At 43.3% G+C, this 23,935-nt stretch overlaps 1 protein-coding gene across 2 annotated transcripts in view; it reads right to left on the reverse strand.

The window, feature by feature from the left end:
- Positions 1 to 23,935, reverse strand: part of SCAPER (S-phase cyclin A associated protein in the ER) — a 419,051-nt gene that overhangs the window by 94,585 nt on the left and 300,531 nt on the right. For both annotated transcript variants that reach the window (XM_069765538.1, XM_069765539.1), the window contains exons 23-24: positions 13,016 to 13,131; positions 3,434 to 3,557 (exon numbers count right to left, since the gene is read on the reverse strand). In XM_069765538.1, the coding sequence (XP_069621639.1) occupies positions 3,434 to 3,557; positions 13,016 to 13,131 (240 nt within the window). The remainder of the gene's footprint in view (positions 1 to 3,433; positions 3,558 to 13,015; positions 13,132 to 23,935) is intronic.

The raw sequence follows: 23,935 nt of genomic DNA on the forward strand, positions 1-23,935 counted from the left end.
CTGTACACACCAAAAACAAATTCCAGGGAGAAGAAAGCTTGGCAAAAAAAAATTACCCACCACCTCAACCCTTACCTCCCAATGTGTCTCTGTTATCCAATCTGTCTACACCTTCCCTTGTGCCTATCCCTTCCAATGTGTCTATTCCTTCCAATTTATTTTCCATTCCTAATGGAAATGACCCCAATCCCCAATGACCCAATCATCCATTTTGTTGCCACTCCCTCATCCACTCCTACGCAATCATTCCAGCCCGACATCCCCTGGTCCACAATGTCACACCATCGAACAGACCCCGAACCTAAATCCAATTTTTATTTATTGTTTTCAAATTAATGTTTGTTAAACTAAAAATTGTTTTTATTTTTGTTTATAAAAAAATCTTTTTTTTCACGATCACTGTGTTTATCTCTTTATTTGAAAACGCACACGTGTGTATTGTATAACGGGTGTTATAGTGGAGGTGTTATTATTAAAGTCAGCAAACAATACAGGTACATTTACAAGCGGATTAAACCATTTCATCTTGCTATGTCACACGTCCAATATCAGAAACAAAGTAAGCAGCAAAGTTAAAAGTTATCCCTCATTTGGAGAACTTCCACTGTAGTCATCAGAGGGTGATCTTGGTAATCCCGCAATGTCCTAATAACAGGTTCCTCAAGTTCTAAGTGGTGTTGCTCTTTTGCCAGGATGTAAATGTGCAGAACAACACACGCTTTGACAACCTCATCAACTGTCTCAGTTTTTAGATTGATGGCTGTTCCCAAAATGCGCCACTTAGATGCCAGCAAACCAAAGGCACTCTCCACAGTTCTTCGTGCCCTTGTCAGTCTGTAGCTGTAAATCCTTTTGGTGTGATTCAAGTCCTGACTTGAGTACGGTTTTATGAGGTTGGCACACATTTGAAACGCCTCATCCCCAACAACAACAAACGGCATTGGCGGTCCTTCAGTGCTCAGAAGAGGTCGTGGCATTGGAAAATTGAAATTATCACCATACAAACACTGGCCCATGTCAGAGTCTTTAAAAGTCTGAGAGTCATTTCCTCGTTCAAATGAGCCAACGTCAACGTCGACAGTCAGCATCTGCAATCTCCATGAGGACAATCGAAAAATATTTTTTTTGCAATTTAAATACTTGGATCCACTTCTAGCAGGTTTCATAATCCGAATATGTTTGCTGTCCACAGCGCCCAAACAGTTTGGAAAATTACAAATGTCCTGGAATTTTGCTGTCCACAGCACCCAAACAGTTTGGAAAATTACAAATGTCCTGGAATTTTGCAGCATTTTCCAGCCAGAGTTCAGTTGTGGGTTGGGGGAGGAATTATTCACGCAGAACGTCACATAAAGTACGGCAGGTGTCTGCAACTATCCATGAAAGGGTGGGCACTCCAATCCGGAATTGAAATTGTAGAGATCTTAAGGTCTCTCCGGTAGCCAGTATTCTGCCAACAGAAAAAAAACTAAAAATCAGTACATGGCTTTTATAACAATAATACTAATTACGGTACAGGTGTTTCTTTTTCAAAATTACGTACCTCAGGGTCACCAACAGACGTTCCTCAGCAGGAATTGCTTGAAGTAGTTGTGTGTCCTGCCTGGTGATGGATCCTTGGACACGTAGCAGCAAGTCATTGAAGCTCTGTTCCGACATCCTAGTGTAGTCAAAAAACTTCCCCGGGTTTTCAAGAAGCTCGGTGTACAACGAGTGGTAGGCTCCACGGCTCTCTCGGTGTTCAACGATGGGGTGTTGCCAATAGCGACGACGACGTCTTCTCACAAGCCACAGAAATTTCAATGAGAAATTAAGATTAAAGCTCTCCACGTTAAGATCCATCTTGCAGCTGGATACAGCATCAAAAGATGAGGCTTTCATCTGTGCAGGGTCTATATATAGAAATCCCATGAGACACGCCCATTGTGTGTGTCTTGTGTCAAGGAAATTCTACAGGAAAAGCATTGTCCGCATACCCATTTTCCCCAGGGAAATATCGAACGCATGGGCATAAACAACGCAAACGCATGCACACGCAGCTTTCTTTGGCGTCATGCGTAAGCTGATGTGGATAAAAAATGCAGCTTAAGCATGCGTTTAAATGATACGCTGCGCACAAATATGCTAATGTGAACTTAGCCTTAGAGCATACAATATTAAAAAAGAGAAAATGCTGGAGTGCTGCTTGAAAATCAGATTTTTATGTTAAAGGGAACCTGTCACCCCCAAAGTCGAAGGTGAGCCAAGGCCACCGGCATCAGGGGCTTATCTACAGCATGCTGTAATGCTATAGATAAGCCCCCCGATGTAACCTGAAAGATGAGAAAAAGAGGTTAGATTATACTCACCCAGGGGCGGTCCCGGTGTGGTCCGGTCCGATGGGCGTCGCGGTCCGGGTCTGGTGCCTCCCATCTTCATGCGATGTCGTCCTCTTTGCTTCCTGTCGTGGCTCCTGTGCAGGTGTACTTTATCTGCCCTGTTGAGGGCAGAGCAAAGTGCTGCAGTGCGCAGGCGCCAGGAAAGGTCAGAGGCCCGGTGCCTGCGCACTGCAGTACTTTGCTCTGCCCTCAATAGAGCAAAGTACGCGTGCGCCGGAGGCGCAGCGTAAATACAAGAAGAGGACTTCATCGTAAGAAGATGGGAGGCCCCGAACCGCAGCGGGACCGCCCCTGGGTGAGTATAATCTGACCTCTTTTTCTCATCTTTCAGGATACATCGGGGGCTTATCTAGAGTATTACAGAATGCTGTAGATAAGCCCCTGATGCTGGTGGGCTTAGCTCATCTTCGATTTTGGGGGTGACAGGTTCCCTTTAAATGCATTTTTATTAGATTTTTTTTTCTCTTACATTACCATCTATATTGAAAAAGATAAATAAAAATAACGGAATTTGTGCAATTTTCACACTGGCTACTAGGCTAGGTCTCACACTTTTTGTTCTTTTCAGCAGCTACAATGACATAGGCAGCGCTACACTGGCTCAGACTCATTGTCTAAAATAGGAGAGTTTTCTAGGCATGCTTTGATCTGGGCAAAAGACATTGTGAAGAGAGGGGGAGAAGGTGAGCTGTCACCATCCCCTATTGTGACTAGTGGATCCTATCTTCTGTAAAGAATAAGAAGGATAAGTCTGATTAAGACTTTATCACCTGTGTGGAAATTGCAAGATTTCTTTAAAAATTTTTTTTTAATATTGACTACATAAAATGCATTTAACATAAAAACCTGATTTAAACAATAGGTCATTCTGTAATTAAATCTTCCTCTTACTGCAAAATCAGATGTCTGCGAAACATGATACTTGTATGGACCATGATTATTAACAATATTTTCAATGCCAAACAGAAAAATGAGGCAGAAGTCTTGATACGTTTAAACGTAACCAGAAGTTCAATAGCATTAGAACTTCAATCCAAAGAGAAGAGTCAACTTACCGACAACTGCTGTATGAGGAGTTCAAGAAGGAAGGTGATTTTACTGCTCATAAGGACATAAGTGCAATTCTCTGGACAGTCACTGCAGGTTAATATGTAGATATTTACAGCGCTGCAGACAGTTCTGCAAATACAAAAACAGTTATCAGACATATACATATGTGCATGCAGCTCTTTCAAAGACAACTCCAGTAATACCTTTGAATGGCCAGTCCATTCTTTCAATTCAGAGAAATCATGGTTTATATTGAAAGGGCAAATGAGGCTGAAGGATTATGGTAGATTCAAAGCCTGTGTCACTCCAGCTCTATTCCCCTCCCAGCAACTCCCCCTCCTGCCTCACAGCCTTGTCAGTCAAGCAATAGGAGGTGACACTAGACTAGGAATAGAGCTGGAGTGACTAAGGATACAGATCTTCAGCCTCGTTTGCATATACAGTTTACTACGGTAAATGGAGCTACAATAATAATAATAATAATTTACAAGGCACTGCTCCAGCAGCTACGTTGGTGATCCGTGATTGACCAGAAACCCCCCAACCTCCTCTACCTGCCAACATCCCTGATGCCTTTTTTGCAGTGCAACATTATTGTTGCAGTGTGACGAACATATGACTGTCAGCAGGTAGGAAGACGTCGGTAGGGCTCTGGTCGATGATCTTATCAGCAGGGGAGTTATTTTGTTATTATTTTCACAGGATGCTTTTTGTGTCTACCTGAACAAGACATGATTTTGTTGCTTAGTTTCACTAGATATAACAAATGATTTTAGGTTCTAAGAAATATTTATTAGGTTTCTTAAAAAGGTTGTCCCCATTCAGAAAATCCCTATCACTGGGTGCAGGGCGTTATAAAAACCAAACTGCACTTCACTCATTGTCCTGCACAACCACTGAGTGTCCGCTGCTGCCCCTAGTGTCTGAGGATGACTGCAGCGCTGAGGTTACATCAACAGCCAATCACTGATAGGGGCGTTACCTCAACTCAGAAAAAGCCGCTGAGCTCAGTGATTGGCTGCAGTGCTGTCAACATGATGTCAGCGCTGCTGCCAGTATCAGACGATGGAAGCAGAATGGGAGGCACAGCGCTAAACCCGGACAATGCAAGTAAATATGTTTGTTTTTTTAATTTGTAATAAACTGCACCCGGGGAGCGGGATCTTCTAACAGGAACAACCACTTTAAGAAACAGGATATTATGAAAATATAATGAAAATGTCTTCCTTGCACCGATTGCCCAATACAAGTGAAACGCTACTGCATCCTGAATACAGAAGAAACACATTTGCCCTATATCAGTGTTCCCCAACTCCGGCCCTCAAGAGCCACCAACAGGCCATGTTTTCAGTATTTTCTTAGTATTGCGAAGGAAGAGGGAGAGCTAGGGAGCACTACCAATGGGCGAGGGGCCAATTGCGACCTATAAGGTAAGTATAATAAGGGGTGCAGCTCAATGCATAGCAGCAGCATATACCAAACAAACAAGAAAAGAGACTATGCATATAGGGTGCACACCCAGAATATAATTACGGTAAGTTGCAAAAATACAAAAATTTATTTATTAATGAAGAAGACAGAAAACACCAATAAAAACATATATTAAAATACAACCAACACACCAATGGTCCTATACAGAGTCAATATATGGAGACAGCTAAAGATACAATAATATATGGTGAGTCATGCCACCAACACACTGCTGGTACTTTGGTAAATCTAAAGGTACTGTCACACATAACGATATCGTTAACAATATCGTTGCTTTTTGTGACGTAGCAACGATATCGTTAAGGAAATCGTTATGTGTGACAGCGACCAACGATCAGGCCCCTGCTGGGAGATCGTTGGTCGCTGAGGAAAGACCAGAACTTTATTTCGTCGCTGGACTTCCCGCTGACATCGCTGGATCGGCGTGTGTGACACCGATTCAGCGATGTCTTCACTGGTAACCAGGGTAAACATCGGGTTACTAAGTGCAGGGCCGCGCTTAGTAACCCGATGTTTACCCTGGTTACCAGCGTAAACGTTAAAAAAACAAACACTACATACTTACCTTCAGCTGTCTGCCCCCGGCGCTGTGCTTCTCTGCACTCCTCCTGCATCCTGTGTCAGCGCCAGCCAGCCAGAAAGCACAGCGTTGACGTCACCGCTCTGCTTTCCGGCTGACCGGCGCTGACAGTGCAGAGGAAAGCAGAGCGCCGGGGGACAGACAGCGGAAGGTAAGTATGTAGTGTTTGTTTTTTTAACGTTTACGCTGGTAACCAGGGTAAACATCGGGTTACTAAGCGTGGCCCTGCGCTTAGTAACCCGATGTTTACCCTGGTTACCGGGGACCTCGGGATCGTTGGTCGCTGGAGAGCTGTCTGTGTGACAGCTCTCCAGCGACCAAACAGCGACGCTGCAGCGATCGACATCGCTGTCGGTATCGCTGCAGCGTCGCTTTAGTGTGACGGTACCTTTAGACACAAAGATGTAGCATAAATGGCACAACACATGTGCACAAACGGTGACTTATGTGCACAATGGCTTATGTGCACAGAGCAAGGTAGCAGGTAAACTCTGGGCGTCCCCAGAGTACCATATAGTGCAGGAGTGCCCCTATATAAATGAAAAGGCTAATGCTAGCAAGGGGGCCTCAATAAGCCTGCTAATGCTAGCAAGGGGGCCTCAATAAGCCTACTAAATTGCAGCAAAAGGAGATAAGTATAAACCCCCTAAAAAAAAATAAATTGGAGTTTAAATACCAAAAATAGTCCATATAAAAAGGCAAGGCTACCAGTATCACAGAGGGACGAGCCTGTTAAAGTGATATAGGGAGCGTATAAGATAAACTCGCCAACTCAAACCATTACAGTTGAAGGAAAAAGGGCAGAACAATGTCAGAGAAATAAGCCAAAAGGCTAAATATGAGGGAACATCACCGTATCAGGCAGTCCAGAGCGTGGCGTCAGCCGTCATACAGTCCCAGGACCCAAGTAGTATGGGGAAAGCCCCACACGTATCGCTGCAGGATGCAGCTTCGTCAGGGGAAGTGATGGGGGAGGGGGTCAAGACTTCTTAAGTAGCGGTCAGGTTGGTCCAGATTAATGACAGGTGGGAAAAAAAAATGCAATTATCACCTGTGCAATACTAAGGAAATCCTGAAAACATGACCTGTTGGTGGCTCTTGAGGACCGGAGTTGGGGAACACGGCCCTATATAGTCTAAAAATTTAAGATTCAAAGTATAATTTACTAAATAACAAACTTCGCTATAAAAAAATAATCATAAAAGCAATAGAAATCGTATCTACATTTAAAAAATAACAAAAAAACCTAGGGGGATAAATAGTATTATCAATCTGACAGTCAAAGCAGTGCAGAAGTGCATGACCTGGGAGCCTGACTCCTCCTGTACATCTGGCATAGATCGCCATCTGTCCCAGACACAAAACACAGAGATCATAGTCATCAGGTCCTAAACTTCTACCCAAAAACCAGTGAAAAAAGTCAGCATGATTACATGGACGGCAGAAAGACTATTTGATATGATATGGGCTCTGCTGACACATTTGTAGTTAACTGTAATTTAAGGCAATAGTTTACCTCGCGACTGCGCATCTACATGAAAGAGACTTTTTAGGTCACAAGCATATTCATTTGGTTGGTGAGAACCTTTATTCAGAATTTTATTTTGAATTATTACTCCAATTCAATGTCTTAAAACTAACCGACATATAATTTTATGGTTGTATAAATCTCTGGTAAGACACAATTTTTTGTTAATTATTTTTAAAATAATAGCCCTGCTCATGTACGATGTTGACGTGAAAGAAACTAGAAGAACCTCGTCCACATCACCAGCCCCATCCTCTCTCTAGGCTCATTCTCTAACGTGCAATTGACCGAGCAAGAGACTAGCTCGTGTAATGTTTCCCACACACATGGGAACACATGTGGTTGGATTCTGTCTCTCCATCCCTAGTTAGCACATAGTGGATTGGAGGAAATGTTACTGAAGTACTCAGTTGCATAGCTGTCAATGCAGCTCTGAGTTGAGGAAAAAGACTTGTTAGAAAGCTCAGCACAATCTTTTGGAGTATCCCAGTATTTTCGCATTCTGCTCCTCATTGCTCTTACCTCCCCGTAGAGTACAACAGGAGGTGTAAACAGACACCTCACTGATCTTGCAGACCCTCTTGTCTTAAGGTACCTTCACACTCAGCGACGCTGCAGCTATACCGACAACGATGTCAGTCGCTGTTTGGTCGCTGGAGAGCTGTCACACAGACAGCTCTCCAGAGACCAACGATCCCGAAGTCCCCGGGTAACCAGGGTAAACATCGGGTTACTAAGCGCAGGGCCGCACTTAGTAACCAGATGTTTACCCTGGTTACCAGCGTAAAAGTAAAAGAAACAAACACTACATACTTACCTACCGCTGTCTGTCCCCGGCGCTGTGCTTCTCTGCACTCCTCCTGCACTGGCTGTGAGCACAGCGGCTGGAAAGCAGAGCGGTGACGTCACTGCTCTGCTTTCCGGCTGACCGACGCTCACAGCCAGAGCAGGAGGAGTGCAGAGAAGCACAGCGCTGGGGACAGACAGCGGTAGGTAAGTATGTAGTGTTTGTTTCTTTTACTTTTACGCTGGTAACCAGGGTAAACATCGGGTTACTAAGCGCGGCCCTGCTCTTAGTAACCTGATGTTTACCCTGGTTACCAGTGAAGATATCGCTGGATCGGTGTCACACATGCCGATCCAGCGATGTCTGCAGGGAGTCCAGCGACGAAATAAAGTTCTGGACTTTCCTCAGCGACCAACGATCTCCCAGCAGGGGCCTGATCGTTGGTCGCTGTCACACATAACGATATCCTTAACGATATCGTTGCTACGTCACAAAAAGCAACGATATCGTTAACGATATCGTTATGTGTGAAGGTACCTTAAAGCAAGACAGACTTGAGTTTTTTTTTTCATGGAGGATGGTGAGCTCAGAGGGGAGATCAAGAAGTGGCTTATATATTAAAAAGCAGAATTCTCTAATAAGATATATTATAATTTTTCTAACAATCACCTGTACTATTGATTTATGCAGTTGAAAGTACAGTCCCACTTAAAAAGTACCAGTCACCTCTTCTGATGTACAGTATGTGGTTTAGAAAATGCTGTACTTGTACTCCTTATAAACAAACCATTCTGGAGCAGCTTGTATATACTGCATAGTACTACACATTTCACTGCTATGCCTTCTAGAAATGTATAAATAAGTTTATAACTTGGTGTTTCCAGTCGGCATTGTGTTTCTCACCACCATGGCACTTTCCAATCAGTGTTGTGTGAGTGGACACACCTTTTGACAAGAAGTTTTGCCCCTGTAACAAACCTCCTTGACACCCAGTTGGCAATTTATTTATAAAGGTCTAGTATACCAGCAGAATGGCACAACAGAGTACCGTATTTTTCAGACTATAAGATGAACTTTTTTCCTCCAAAAATGTGGAGGAAAATGGGGGGTGCATCTTATAGTCCAGATGTTCCTAATCTGGCTGTGGTGGGGAGGTGGGGGAGCGGCAGCGGGTCACTGGTGGCAGGAGCCGGCTGTTGCAGCTAACTCCTGTGCCCGCTGCTAAAGGGAAATTAATATTCACTCCATTCCACGTCCAAGGGCGTGGAAAGGAGTGAATACTAATTTCTCTTCAATAGCGAGCACAGTGTTATACACAGAAGTCAGGTTCTTGCAGCTGCCCGGCGTTCCAGTGTGCCAGCTACTTAAGGCAATGAATATTCACTGTATTCCACTCCCAGGAATGCAATGTGTGGAATGTGTGGAATGCAATGAATATCCCCTCCTTTTAGTAGCGGCACACGTGAAAGCCCGGCAGCTGCAGAAACCCGGCGGCTGTGGCTGATACTGTGCTCGCTAAAGAGCAATGAATACTCACTGCGCTCCAAGCACACAGTCCCGGCGTAGAGAACAGTGAGCTGGTGCCATGCATAACACGACAGGGATTGGGGCCAATCATACCAGGACAAGGATGGGGCCATGCATACCAGGATGGGGATGGGGTCCCTGCATACCAGGATGGAGATGGGGTCCCTGCATACCAGGATAGGGATCGGGGCCAATCATACCAGGATAAAGGATAAGGATGGAGCCATGCATACCAGGAAAGAGATGGGGGCCCGGCACACCAGGATAAGGATGGGGCCATGCATACTAGCACAGAGATGGGGGCCATGCATACCAGGATAGAGATAAGAAAGCCATGCATACCAGGATGGGGGACATTTTTTGCTTCAATTTTTTTTTCTAGTTTCCTCCTCTAAAATCTAGGTGCGTCTAATGGTCTGGTGCGTCTTACAGTCATAAAAATACTGTGATAAGAAAAGACACTTAGAATACATTATGTTGCCATAATTGAAACTAGGCAGACTCCATCACAGTCAATTGGAGCCATCTGGTGCTGTTTGCATCTGTTATGCAACACAACGGTACTGTGCATGAATTCGGTTTCTTAGTTCCTAGAAAGGAACAGAGGAATTAAATAAATGCAGGTGCGAATAGAGCTTTGGCCAGTTTCTGGCTAAAAATCTGCATGAGAGTTGTCAACCAGGTGTCCTAGATTCACAAACTGATAATATAGCGATATTATTTATTAGTTGTGCACCATTGCTTACTAGACAACTTTGCTATATGACAAACAGTCGAGTAAGGGAAATATTTTATTGTTTTTTAATTTCTGTACCATACACTCTGTCATACAACACATACTAAACAGAACTAAATGTGTAATTTAATCTGGAAGTGCCCTGGAGGAGGGTGAAAAAACTTTTTAGAAACCATCTGCTATTTTTTTAAATTAGGGATTAAAAGCTTTGCAAGTAAAATTCACACCGGGCTAATATCGTGGTGTAACCATGTCATATTCCTAACTTGCTGGTTATACCATGACTGTTATAGCATTTCCTCAGCATCTATTAATCTTGGTTTCTAATTTCCAAACATTAATAGATTAAAGAAAATATGGAAATTCTATATGTGCACAACTTTTCTAGCATATTGCTGAGTTTTCTGCTTTGTGCCATACTAAGTGAACCAAGCATCCTTTTATCCTCTAATCATGCATGAATTAATACTAGTCCTCTCAGAAATCCAGTCGAAGTTTGACCTTATTTTAGGAACTATTTATAGGGATTAGTTGTACACCTCAAACAGAGGCTGGCCAGACAGCATTATGTTGTAGGAGGGCAGATTGGAAGCCACCAATATATTAATCCTATTACGAAAAGAATCAGGAACCACCTGTTCTTGGCTTTTGTCATAAGAACTTTGAGGGTAGCTAACACCAGCTACTACCAGTGAGATGACAGTCTCTCCAAGAACAACTTCTCTTCCCATTTAGATTGTGGTAAAATGCTGAAATTACTATCAATAAAGTAGTGTATGTATAATTACACATAAAATTTATTTGCATTGTGGTCAAATTCTGAAATTAGTATTGGAAATTGTGAGTAATATATCTGAGATCCACGCTTGATTTCAAAACAAGGTTCCCCTCATTCCCTATTCCACCTGGTGCAACATATACTGTGATTATAGAGATGACAGTGAATGTGTAGCCTTTTCTATTTATATCTACAGACGAGAGCATTTTTGGGAACTCCCATAAAGGTAAATAGTGGAATTCATGCAGACGCAACCACCTCTCCAGTCACAACTTCACCCACTATAGGATAGGATCTTTGGCCCTCTGTTCTGGAGACAGCTATGGATCCATGAAGTAGGATGTCCATTTATCAGACGTTGATGCCATAATGACTGAAATGAGACAATACCCTTAAAATAGTATTTGAGCTCTGTCATATCATTTCAGCGTTACACACCTGTCCCGGGTCTGGGCTCTGCCCCTACATCCTTGTCTACTATATTTTCTTGTGGTCTACTTCGGGCTTTGCTAGTAGCCCGGCTTGCTCCCACACCTGGGTCTTGGTATTAAGATTTTAGTTTGTGCCCCGTTCCTTGCTACAGTCTGCAGAACATCTCCTGGCTGTCTGCAGCTTCCATGGTATTCAGACTTTCTAGTTACTCTGGAGTTCTGTTTGCTACCTGTTCATGGTCATCTAGGATCTCTGCTATGTGTTTGTTGGCAACTTCCAGGACATCTCCTATCTGCCTGCTTCCATGATATTAAAGTTACCTTCACACTAAGCGACGCTGCAGCGATACCGACAACGATGTTGATCGCTGCAGCGTTGCTGTTTGGTCGCTGGAGAGCTGTCACACAGACAGCTCTCCAGCGACCAACGATGCCGAAGTCCCCGGGTAACCATCGGGTTACTAAGCGCAGGGCCGCGCTTAGTAACCCGATGTTTACCCTGGTTACCATCGTAAAAGTAAAAAAAACAAACACTACATACTTACCTTCAGCTGTCTGTCCCCGGCGCTCTGCTTCTCTGCACTCCTCCTGCTCTGACTGTGAGCACAGCGGCCGGAAAGCAGAGCGGTGACGTCACCGCTCTGCTTTCCGGCTGACCGGCGCTCACAGCCAGTGCAGGAAGCAGAGCGCCGGGGACAGACAGCTGAAGGTAAGTATGTAGTGTTTGCTTTTTTTACTTTTACGATGGTAACCAGGGTAAACATCGGGTTACTAAGCGCGGCCCTGCGCTTAGTAACCCGATGTTTACCCTGGTTACCAGTGAAGACATCGCTGAATCGGCGTCACACACGCCGATTCAGCGATGTCTGCAGGGAGTCCAGCGACGAAATAAAGTTCTGGAGCGACCAACGACATCACAGCAGGATGCAGATCACTGCTGCGTGTCAAACTGAACGATATCGCTAGCCAGGACGCTGCAACGTCACGGATCGCTAGCGATATCGTTGTGAAGTTGTTTAGTGTGAAGGTACCTTAAGACTTACTCCGGAGCTCTTTCTGCAACCTGTCTGCGGTTTTCAGGATGTCACCTGCCCGTCTGCAGCTTCCAGTCCCCAAGTTACCTGTCTGTGACTTTCAGTACCACTGCTATCTGTCTGCAGTCTTCAGGACGTCACCTATATGTGGCTTTCAGTACCACTGCTACTTGTCTACTGTCTGCCTGTGGCTTTCAGATCCTCAGTTACTCATCTTCCTGTGGCATTCAGTAACCCTGCTAATGGTCTCTTGTCTGTTATCCGTTTCCTGTGTGCCTCACCCGTCTGCTGCACTGATGCCCATGTGCCCACCTGGACCTTGGGATCAGAGAATCCACGAGCACCTTTTGGGCCATACAGGTAAAAATAAGAACAAAAGATTAGTATAAACGTATGATTATTGTTATCTTACACCCTGTCTGTGCAAATAATCTCATGTCCATGTAACCACTGTGTAAACACTAATGACCGGCAGTCTTCACATTCACATGATCTAAGACAGCGGCAGTCCGTTGAATCATCCATGTGACCACTTTGTCAGCAGCCAAGACAGCCTCTACTTTTGTGCAGGCGGCATACAGTGACTAACTGTGCATTAGCAAATACAAGTCCTATCTAGTTCTTTAACTTTCAGCATAAATATGTGCATACTCTTATGATGTACCCAAGTTGTAAAAAAAACAATGGACTCTTACTTGAAAGGGATGCGGAATGATGTGCTGGAGTTACTTAGAGGTGGAACCATTTGTAGGATCTGCTCCGCGACTGACAGCCCACCAGCAGCACGAAACGATATCTGGTCAGAGGAATTCTTTAGAGAAAGAAAAGTAATCATTGAGTCTAACAAAAACTGGGAAAAAATAAAAACACGAAAAGGAAATAAAAATGAAGTTTCAATTCTAATAGATTACAAATTGCTGAGTTTAATTCAAGTACCAACATAAAATACATTGAAACCACCCAACTTTACTGACAGTACAGTTGTGGCCAAAAGTATTGACACCCCTACAATTCTGTCAGATAATACTCAGTTTCTTCCTGAAAATGATTACAAACACAAATTCTTTGTTATTATCTTCATTTAATTTGTCTTAAATGAAAAAACACAAAAAGAATTGTCCTAAAGCCAAATTGGATATAATTCCACACCAAACGTAAAAAAGGGGGTGGACAAAAGTATTGGCACTGTTCGAAAAATCATGTGATGCTTCTCTAATTTGTGTAATTAACAGCACCTGTAACTTACCTGTGGCACCTAACAGGTGTTGGCAATAGCTAAATCACACTTGCAGCCAGTTGACATGGATTAAAGTTGACTCAACCTCTGTCCTGTGTCCTTGTGTGTACCACATTGAGCATGGAGAAAAGAAAGAAGACCAAAGAACTGTCTGAGGACTTGAGAAACCAAATTGTGAGGAAGCATGAGCAATCTCAAGACTACAAGTCCGTCTCCAAAGACCTGAATGTTCCTGTGTCTACCGTGCGCAGTGTCATCAAGAAGTTTAAAGCCTATGGCACTGTGGCTAATCTCCCTAGATGTGGACGGAAAAGAAAAATTGACAAGAGATTTCAACGCAAGATTGTGCGGATGTTGGATAAAGAACATCGACCAACATCCAAACAAGTTCAAGCTGCCCTGCAGTCCGAGGGTACAACAGTGTCAACCCGTACTATCCGTCGGCGTCTGAATGAAAAGGGACTGTATGGTAGGAGACCCAGGAAGACCCCACTTCTTACCCAGAGACATAAAAAAAGCCAAGCTGGAGTTTGCCAAAACTTACCTGAAAAAGCCTAAAACGTTTTGGAAGAATGTTCTCTGGTCAGATGAGACAAAAGTAGAGCTTTTTGGGCTAAGGCATCAACATAGAGTTTACAGGAGAAAAAAAGAGGCATTCAAAGAAAAGAACACAGTCCCTACAGTCAAACATGGCAGAGGTTCCCTGATGTTTTGGGGTTGCTTTGCTGCCTCTGGCACTGGACTGCTTGACCGTGTGCATGGCATTATGAAGTCTGAAGACTACCAACAAATTTTGCAGCATAATGTAGGGCCCAGTGTGAGAAAGCTGGGTCTCCCTCAGAGGTCATGGGTCTTCCAGTAGGACAAACACACAAACAAACACACTTAAAAAAGCACTAGAAAATGGTTTGAGAGAAAGCATTGTAAGAAACTCATTGATGGTTACCGGAAGCGGTTGGTCGCAGTTATTTTGACTAAAGGTTGTGCAACCAAGTATTAGGCCGGCTTCACACACAGCGTATGAAAATACGGTCCGTATATTACGGCCGTAATACGCTGAAATGTCCCGAAAATAGTGGTCCGTAGCTCCTCCGTAGGCAGGGTGTGTCAGCGTTTTTTGCGCATGGCATCCTCCGTATGTAATCCGTATGGCATCCGTACTGCGTGGTTTTCTCGCAGGCTTGCAAAACCAACATACCGCTATAGAAATGATCCATGTGTCCCAAAAAGAAAAAAAAATATATATATACTGTCTATATATATATATATATATATATATATATATATATATATATATATATATATATATATATAATGTCATTAGACACATATATGTATATATATTAATATTTTTTCCAGCGCTATACAGCTTGAAAGCCGGTAATTCAATTACCGGCTTTTTCTTTCTCCTTCCTAAAACCCGACATGATTTGAGACATGGTTTACATACAGTAAACCATGTCTTCTCTCCATTTTTTTTGCAGATTCCACACTACTAATGTCAGTAGAGTGTATCTGCAAAATTTGGCCGTTCTAGCTCTTAAAATAAAGGGTTAAATGGCGGAAAAAATTGGCGTGGGCTCCCGCGCAATTTTCTCCGCCAGAGTAGTAAAGCCAGTGACTGAGGGCAGCTATTAATAGCCTGGAGAGGGTCCATGGTTATTGGCCCCCCCCTGGCTAAAAATATCTGCCCCCAGCCACCCCAGAAAAGGCACATCTGGAAGATGCGCCTATTCTGGCACTTGGCCACTCTCTTCCCATTCCCGTGTAGCTATTTCATGGGAAATTTCCTAGAAAGCTCCCTGGCTTTCTAGGCAAGTTCCCACGATCTATGAACATCCAGCAGAGGGCACCTCACCGCAAATGAAGCTAAATATAGCTCATTGATCTATATTTAGACTCATTCCCCGGGGTTTTGCAGCGAGGAGCAGTCTGCATTAGCAAAGCTCCTTGCTGCAAAATGTTTTAACCCCTTCAGAAGGATTTACATCGTTGGACGTTACAGATCTGCGGAGGGTAAGTATATTGTTGGTTTATTATGTTTTTTCTTTCACAGAACGAGGGTCTTCAGTGACTGGATTGGGCGTAGAATAAAATACTCCAACAACCATTGTTTTTATTTCATTAAAATAATTTTAAATAATGTGTTTGTGTTTTATTTAACCCTTTCATTCAATTGGATTAATAATGGATAGGTGTCATAATTGACGCCTCTCCATTATTAATTAGGCTTAATGTCACCTTACAATAGCAAGGTGGCATTAACCCTTCATTACCCCATATCCCACCGCTACACGGGAATGGGAAGAGAGTGGCCAAGTGCCAGAATAGGCGCATCTTACAGATGTGCCTTTTCTGGGGTGGCTGGGGGCAGATATTTTTAGCCAGGGGGGGGGGGGGCAATAACCATGGACCCTCTCCAGGCTATTAATATCTGCCCTCAGTCACTGGCTTTACTACTCTGGCGGAGAAAATTGCGCGGGAGCCCACGCCAATTTTTCCCGCCATTTAACCCTTTATTTTAAGAGCTAGAACAGCCAAATTTTGCAGATACACTCTACTGACATTAGTAGTGTGGAATCTGCAAAAAAAATGGAGAGAAGACATGGTTTACTGTATGTAAACCATGTCTCAAATCATGTCGGGTTTTAGGAAGGAGAAAGAAAAAGCCGGTAATTGAATTACCGGCTTTCAAGCTGTATAGCGCTGGAATAAATATTAATATATATACATATATGTGTCTCACTGACATATATATATATATATATATATATATATATATATATATATATATATATATATATATATATATACCTATTCTATGTGTACACATTTATTCTACCTATTGGACTGGAAGCTGTCAGTGTGATTTTACTGTACACCGCACTGAATTACCGGCTTTTCTCTCTAACAGCGCTGCGTATTTCTCGCAAGTCACACTGCTTGTCCGTGTGAAATCCGTATTTTTCACGCTTCCATAGACTTTCATTGGCGTATTTCTTGCGCAGTACGGTGACAAACGCAGCATGCTGCGATTTTGTACGGCCGTAGAAAGCCGTATAATACTGATCAGTAAAATACGGCAGATAGGAGCAGGGGCATAGAGAATAATTGTGCCGTATTTTTTGCGAGTTTTACGGACGTAGTTTCTGCGCTCTTACGTCCGTAAAACTCGCAAGTGTGAAGCCGGCCTTAGGCTGAGGGTGCCAATACTTGTGTCTGGCCCATTTTTGGAGTTTTGTGTGAAATGATCAATGTTTTGCATTTTGCTTCATTCTCTTTTGTGTTTTTTTAATTTAAGACAAATTAAATGAAGATAATACCAAAGAATGTGTGATTGCAATCATTTTCAGGAAGAAAAGGAGTATTATCTGACAGAATTGCAGGGGTGTCAATACTTTTGGCCACAACTGTATGCTAATAATCACGATATTAAAAGGACCATGCAAGGGGACATGTCCAGAGACTTTGTTCTTCAGCTCTGTTGCCAAAAGTCTCAAACACATCAGTAAAATTAGGGATTGACTGGTTTTACGAAATAGGATAAAAGATGAAGACACATACACTTATTATTATTATAATTTTATTTATATAGCGCCAACATATTCCGCAGCGCTTTACAAATTATAGAGGGGACTTGTACAGACAATAGACATTGCAGCATAACAGAAATCACAGTTCAAAACAGATATCAAGAGGAATGAGGGCCCTGCTCGCAAGCTTACAAACTATGAGGAAAAGGGGAGACACGAGAGGTGGATGGTAACAATTGCTTTAGTTAGTCAGACCAGCCATAGTGTAAGGCTCAGGTGTTCATGTAAAGCTGCATGAACCAGTTAACTGCCTAAGTATGTAGCAGTACAGACACAGAGGGCTATTAACTGCATAAAGTGTATGAGAACATGATGCGAGGAAGCCAATTATGTTTTGTTTTTTGAATGGGCCACACAGGGATAGTGAGGTTAATGCGTTGAGGCAGTAGGCCAATCTGAACAAATTAGTTTTTAGGGCACGCTTAAAACTGTGGGGATTGGGGATTAATCGTATTAACCTAGGTAGTGCATTCCAAAGAATCGGCGCAGCACGTGTAAAGTCTTGGAGACGGGAATGGGAGGTTCTTATTATTGAGGATGCTAACCTGAGGTCATTAACAGAGCGGAGGGCATGGGTAGGGTGGTAGACTGAGACCAGAGAGGAGATGTAGGGTGGTGTTGAGCCATGGAGTGCTTTGTGGATGAGGGTAGTAGTTTTGTACTGGATTCTGTTTGCACATATTCATAGCCTGCAATCAACCTGATATACTGAATATGATAATAGTATAGAATAACACACTCCACATACGTATGTACAAGTGCACCCTCTTTGAGATGACCACCCAGAATTGCATTGAAGTAGTCTTCTAGATGGATGATCTTCTCAAAGAGGTGGTGTTCTGCAGAGACTTCATTGTATAGGTTGGTTAGCGGGGACTCAAACATATTTTTCCAGCTCACAGAAGACACTCGGTTAGCACACGAGCATGCTTAGATAACACCTTATTCGAGTACATTCGCTCATCACTGACACCACTTTTAATTTTATAAAAAAGGGGCTGCATCTCAGCAATCTTAACATTACCAATAGCCAAGAAAAACTTTGTTCTATAAAGAGTTTAAAAGCGGGACCAAAAAGGGAGCAGTCGGATAACTGCAGAAGCTTTGACCTATATAACTACACAGAGTTTGTTATTCATTTACTGGGTAAAGGTACCATCACACTCAGCAACATTACAACGAGAACGACAACGATCCGTGACGTTGCAGCGTCCTGGATAGCGATCTCGTTGTGTTTGACACGCAGCAGCAATCTGGATCCCGCTGTGCCATCGCTGGTCAGAACTAGAAGTCCAGAACTTTATTTGGTCGTCAGGTCGGCGTGTATCGTCGTGTTTGACATCAAAAGCAACGATGCCAGCAACGTTTTACATGGAGCTAACAACCAGCGAAAACGATAAGTGAGTAGCCGTTACGTCACTGGATCGCTCCTGCATCGTTCTGGAGTTGCTGTGTTTGACGTCTCTACAGCGACCTAAACAGCGACGCTGCAGCGATCGGCTCGTTTTCTATATCGCTGCAGCGTCACTGAGTGTGACGGTACCTTAAGAAAAACATTCATGATCTTATGCAAATTTAGGCCCTATGAATGGGCTGAAAGTATCTAAGAAGCAGCCATCTCTAGAAAAAAAGAGATAATGCTAATCTAAATTCATAAAAGCACACAGGAGCATTGACAAATGAATTGGTTCCGAGCGACACATCTATGTTATCTGTCTTTGGCTACTTTCACACTAGCGCCGGATTCGGCCCGTCGCATTGCGTCGGGCCGAGATTCCGACGCTAGCGTTTGATGCGCCGCACAACGGGTGCAGCAGATGCATTTCTCCGGCGCATCCGCTGCCCCATTGTGAGGTGCGGGGAGGTGGGGGCGGAGTTCCGGCTGCGCATGCACGGTTGGAAAAAGCGGTCCGTCGGCAGCAAAAAACGTTACATTTAACGTTTTTTGCTCCCGGCGGTCCGCCACAACATGGCGCAACCGTCGCACGACGGTTGCGACGTGTGTCAATACGTCGCAATGCGTTGGTAATGTTACTCTATGGGGCAAAAACACATCCTGCAAACAACTTTGCAGGATGCGTTTTTCCCCTAAATGACGCATTGCGATGTATTCAAAACAACGCCAGTGTGAAAGTAGCCTTACCTGGCTAAGGAATCTAAAGCCCCTTCACACACACTGGATGAAACTGAAAGGCCCATACATCTGATGTGAAGTCAGGGTAAACAAGGATCGAGCAGTTCTAGCTTCAGCACCAGATACTTTTGTATTACAGGGAGATGAGCTTTTGCCAGAAATGTCTAGCTGACTCTTTCTCCCCATTGAAAATACATGAACACTCAGCTGAGTTGAGTATGAAGGAGTCAACGGAGATGGTTATCTGCCATCAACTATCTCACACAAATAGCTAGCTTAAAGGGCTAGATAGACATTGCCCAACTTAGTTATCAGAAGGTATGTCCTATACAAATTGCATCCCGATACGTTCTAGAGACTAAAGGTACCGTCACACTCAGCGACGCTGCAGCGATATAGACAACGAGCCGATCGCTGGAGCGTCGCTGTTTAGGTCGCTGTAGAGACGTCAAACACAGCAACTCCAGAACGATGCAGAAGTGATCCAGTGACGTAATGGCGACTCACTTATCGTTCTCGCTGGTTGTTAGCTCCATGTAAAACATTGCAGGCATTGTTGCTTTTGATGTCAAACATGACGATACACGCCGACCTGACGACCAAATAAAGTTCTGGACTTCTAGCTCCGACCAGCGATGTCACAGCGGGATCCTGATCGCTGCTGCGTGTCAAACACAACGAGATCGCTATCCAGGACGCTGCAACGTCACGGTTTGTTGTCGTTCTCGTTGCAAAGTTGCTGAGAGTGACGGTACCTTAACACATGAGCAAAGTTAACATACTCGGCTACTATAGCAAACTTTGGTTCCTCCTAAGAATAATCAAATGGACTAGATAATTAGTCACGTCTCTATATAGTAATGTACACTCTCCTCCTATCTGGAAATACTGCCACATTCTCCATATTGCTACACCTATCCTTCTTACAAATCACATGTCCGGTTTAAATAAAAACAGTTTTACCAGTGGACTGTCAGTTATTAACTGGCGTTATTTAATGGGGTATGTTGCCCATATATGCACACAGAGTAATCAATTATTATTCCTTTAATAACTGTGATATACACAAATGACTACTTAAGCACCAAACAAAACTGTAAACCTGAGCAAAAGTCTTTTGCGCCATCATAAATGTAATTCTATAAATAATATTTTAACCCATAGGAATGATTTGTATTAAATAGGTATAAAATACATAAAATTAGATTAGACTATGTTGGAGAGCTGTTGGACAATCACATTGGGCGTGGGGGCATCATATTGTGTGTGAGAAGGCTGTGTGGACATTATACTATGTGAGGGAGGGCTGTGGGGACATCATACTGTGTAGGAGGGCTGATGGGGACATCATACTATGTGCTGGAGGGCTATGGGAACATTATACTGTGTGTGAGTGCTGTGGGGACATTATACTGTGTGTGAGTGCTGTGGGGACATTATACTGTGTGTGAGTGCTGTGGGGATAATATACTGTGTGCGGGAGGGCTGTGGGGATATTATAATGTTTGTGTGAGGACTGTGGGGATATTATACTGTGTGTGTGAGGACTGTGGGGATATTATATTGTGTATGGGATGGCTCTGGGGATATTATACTGTGTGTGGGAGGACTGTGGGGATATTATATTGTGTATGGGATGGCTCTGGGGATATTATACTGTGAGTGGCAGGACTGTGGGGACATTATACTGTTTGTGGGAGGACTGTGGGGACATTATACTTTGTGTGGCAGGACTGAGGGGATATTATACTGTGTGTGGCAGGACTGTGGGGACATTATACTGTGTGTGTGAGGACTATGGGGATATTATACTGTGTGTGTGAGGACTGTGGGGATATTATATTGTGTATGGGATGGCTCCGGGGAGATTACACTGTGTGTGGGAGGACTGTGGGGATATTATACTGTGTGTGGGAGAGCTATGGGGACATTATACTGTGTGTGGGAGGGCTGTGGGGACATTATACTGTGTGTGGGAGGGCTGTGGGGACATCATACTGTGTAGGAGGGCTGTGGGGGACATCGTACTAAGTGTGGTAGGGCGGTGTGAACATCATAATTTGTGGAGGTAGCTGTTGATCAATGTTCAAGAGCTGAACAACAGGAGCAATAAAATTTATAAACTTCACAAAAAGAAGTAAATCACACGGTATTGATTCGCTGCTACTGGTAAGATACATGTTACAATCAGCCCTATTGCAACATGTATTAGCAGCAGCAAGTTAGCATACATAATTCTGATGAAAATTAAGTGATACAATATTAAATTATTATAATTAATATGTTAATATTGACGAGAATTCATTTCAGCTTAGTTCGGCCCTCCACAATAGTCATGATGTCTCATATGGCCTCTTGGGAAAATTAATTGTCCACCCCTGGCCTAGAGCAATTATGACATCTTCATGCACACTTATGCCTCACACTTCGCACTGTTGTGGAGATGAGTAAGGTCATCTCGGTAGAGAAATACGACGTGTACACATCTACACGTGCCGCTCAATGATCAGCATTGTCCTGGAATCTCCTCTGTGTGTGGCAACCCCAGAGACCTGTTTAAACAGCTAAATGGTCGTCAGTCTCCAGGGCTGGTAATGTGAGTGACAGCAGACTAATAAGCTTAGCGGCTGCCTTCCAGTAACACTGCCAGGAGGGGGATAACAGGGAGACAACCTGAATTACACTGCATGGGGAACCTTCCAATTTTGACTACAAGTTACAATTACCTCAGCAAATGAAAGGAACAACAGCTGTTAATGTGGAGGGGGTTATCCCGGGTGAGGGGTCAAAACAGCTTTGTACTTGACTTATTAAGAACAGACAAGGATCGGACAATGTAACCCTTGACAAAGAAAACAAGAGTATCCCAACTGGATGATTTAAAACATGAGTTTTTGGCGGTCCAGCTAACGAGGTAAAAAGGAAGTCAATTAAACCACAAGTACATTTTTGGAATATGGGAGGTAACTGGAAATCCTGGAAGAAAGCCATAAAATGGGGGAGAACATACAAACCACATACAGGTATTGTCCTTGGATTGGAACCCAATACCCCAGCGCTGCAGCATAACAATGCTAACTACTGAGCCATTTTATTTATTTTTTTTCCAAACATATACAGTATTCCTTTAAAAAAACATATATAGATGACGGGATCTACTTCTTGTACAATGGATGGTGGCTACTTTTGTCTAAACTGCACACAAAAATAGAACATTGGCCATTTTTTTTTGTTAGACAGTCTAGGTAGATGAAGACTACTGTACCCTCCAGCTATCCTCTCAGTAAAGAGAAAGCACATAGCCAGTACTACCTGTCTTGTTGCTGCACGTTTCATGCATGGTTTCATCCAGACACTACATTCTTGAGCAGGCTTCTCATGCCTCCTGCTGCCTAAGAGGGGAAGGACCCAAAGCAAACCTGAGGACCATAGAGGTGCAATGTATCATAGCAGATCACATTAGTACCTGTAGGCCAATGTAGTCACCCAGGCAGGAAGAGGTAGCTACATAACCTGTAGGATCATAGCCTGTAGGACACCCCGAGAGGGAGTCACAAGTGGATCAATACAAAATTAACAAAGGAATGTAAAGCTTACCAAGCTGCTTTTATGCAGAGTAAAGGCCCCAATACACATCAGACTAAGGTAAGCCAATACCACCTGTATCGCCAAATCAGCTGTCAGTCTAAAGTGTGTGAGGGCCAAACGGTCAACCCTGGCAATTCATATATTCAGGGAGGTCAGCCACTGCCAGGAGTACGGTAGTGACTCTCTCATAAGGAACAGAGGAGAGCTCAGCCGAGGAGAACATTACTATACATTTGGAGTCAGGAGAGATAGAAGCTATCTAATGTGTATGGGGCCTTAACTTTTCAAAACACTGATAAGCGATTGGTGATTTGAAATGGTATTATGAGCACCTGAAGGACACCCAGTAGATAAAAATCTGTCTTGGTTATGTGATGGCCCCACATGGGAGCCAATAACTGCTCAGTAAAGGTTATTGACCAGAAATGAGCACAGGTCAATTACATATAAGTAGATTGGAGCTCGTTTAAAGACCGGTTGACACAGGTAAATAAACATAGTATCGGAACAGAACAATTATTAAAATGAATATTCTGTCCCCACAGAGCATGCATATTGTTGGAAGCCCATCCACTCCTGACGTGGGGTGATGTGATGTCAGCAACGATGATTTTTATGTCAACACAAACAATCCAATCAACCAACGACTGAGCATTTTGCAATAATAAATGCAGTTAGCGTTGTGAAATATGGTGACAGAATTGCTTTAAAACTTATGGCCTACCCTTAGGATACCCGATTAATATGTAGTAGTAGTATGTATGTTGTAGACTCTAGTACTATGGAGCTGCAAAGTACAATTACAGACGACAAACTGTTTTTATGGCCACTTCAGCACCTGTAGCCACATGTAATCCAATGTAGTGAGCCAGACAGGAAGTGATAACTGGATTAGCGAAAATATTCATTTTAATATCAGGATCGTACAGCTATTGTCACATGGATTATCAAATTAATTACATAATTTTTCTTACCAAAGTAAGAAATCTATTTAATACTGTATAAAATTTTCCTTGTGAAGTCTCATGACAGATCTGCTTCAAAACTGATGACCTATCTCTAA

The sequence above is a fragment of the Ranitomeya imitator genome, chromosome 4 (assembly GCF_032444005.1).
Source record: "Ranitomeya imitator isolate aRanImi1 chromosome 4, aRanImi1.pri, whole genome shotgun sequence".
Classification (NCBI taxonomy): Eukaryota; Metazoa; Chordata; class Amphibia; order Anura; family Dendrobatidae; genus Ranitomeya; species Ranitomeya imitator.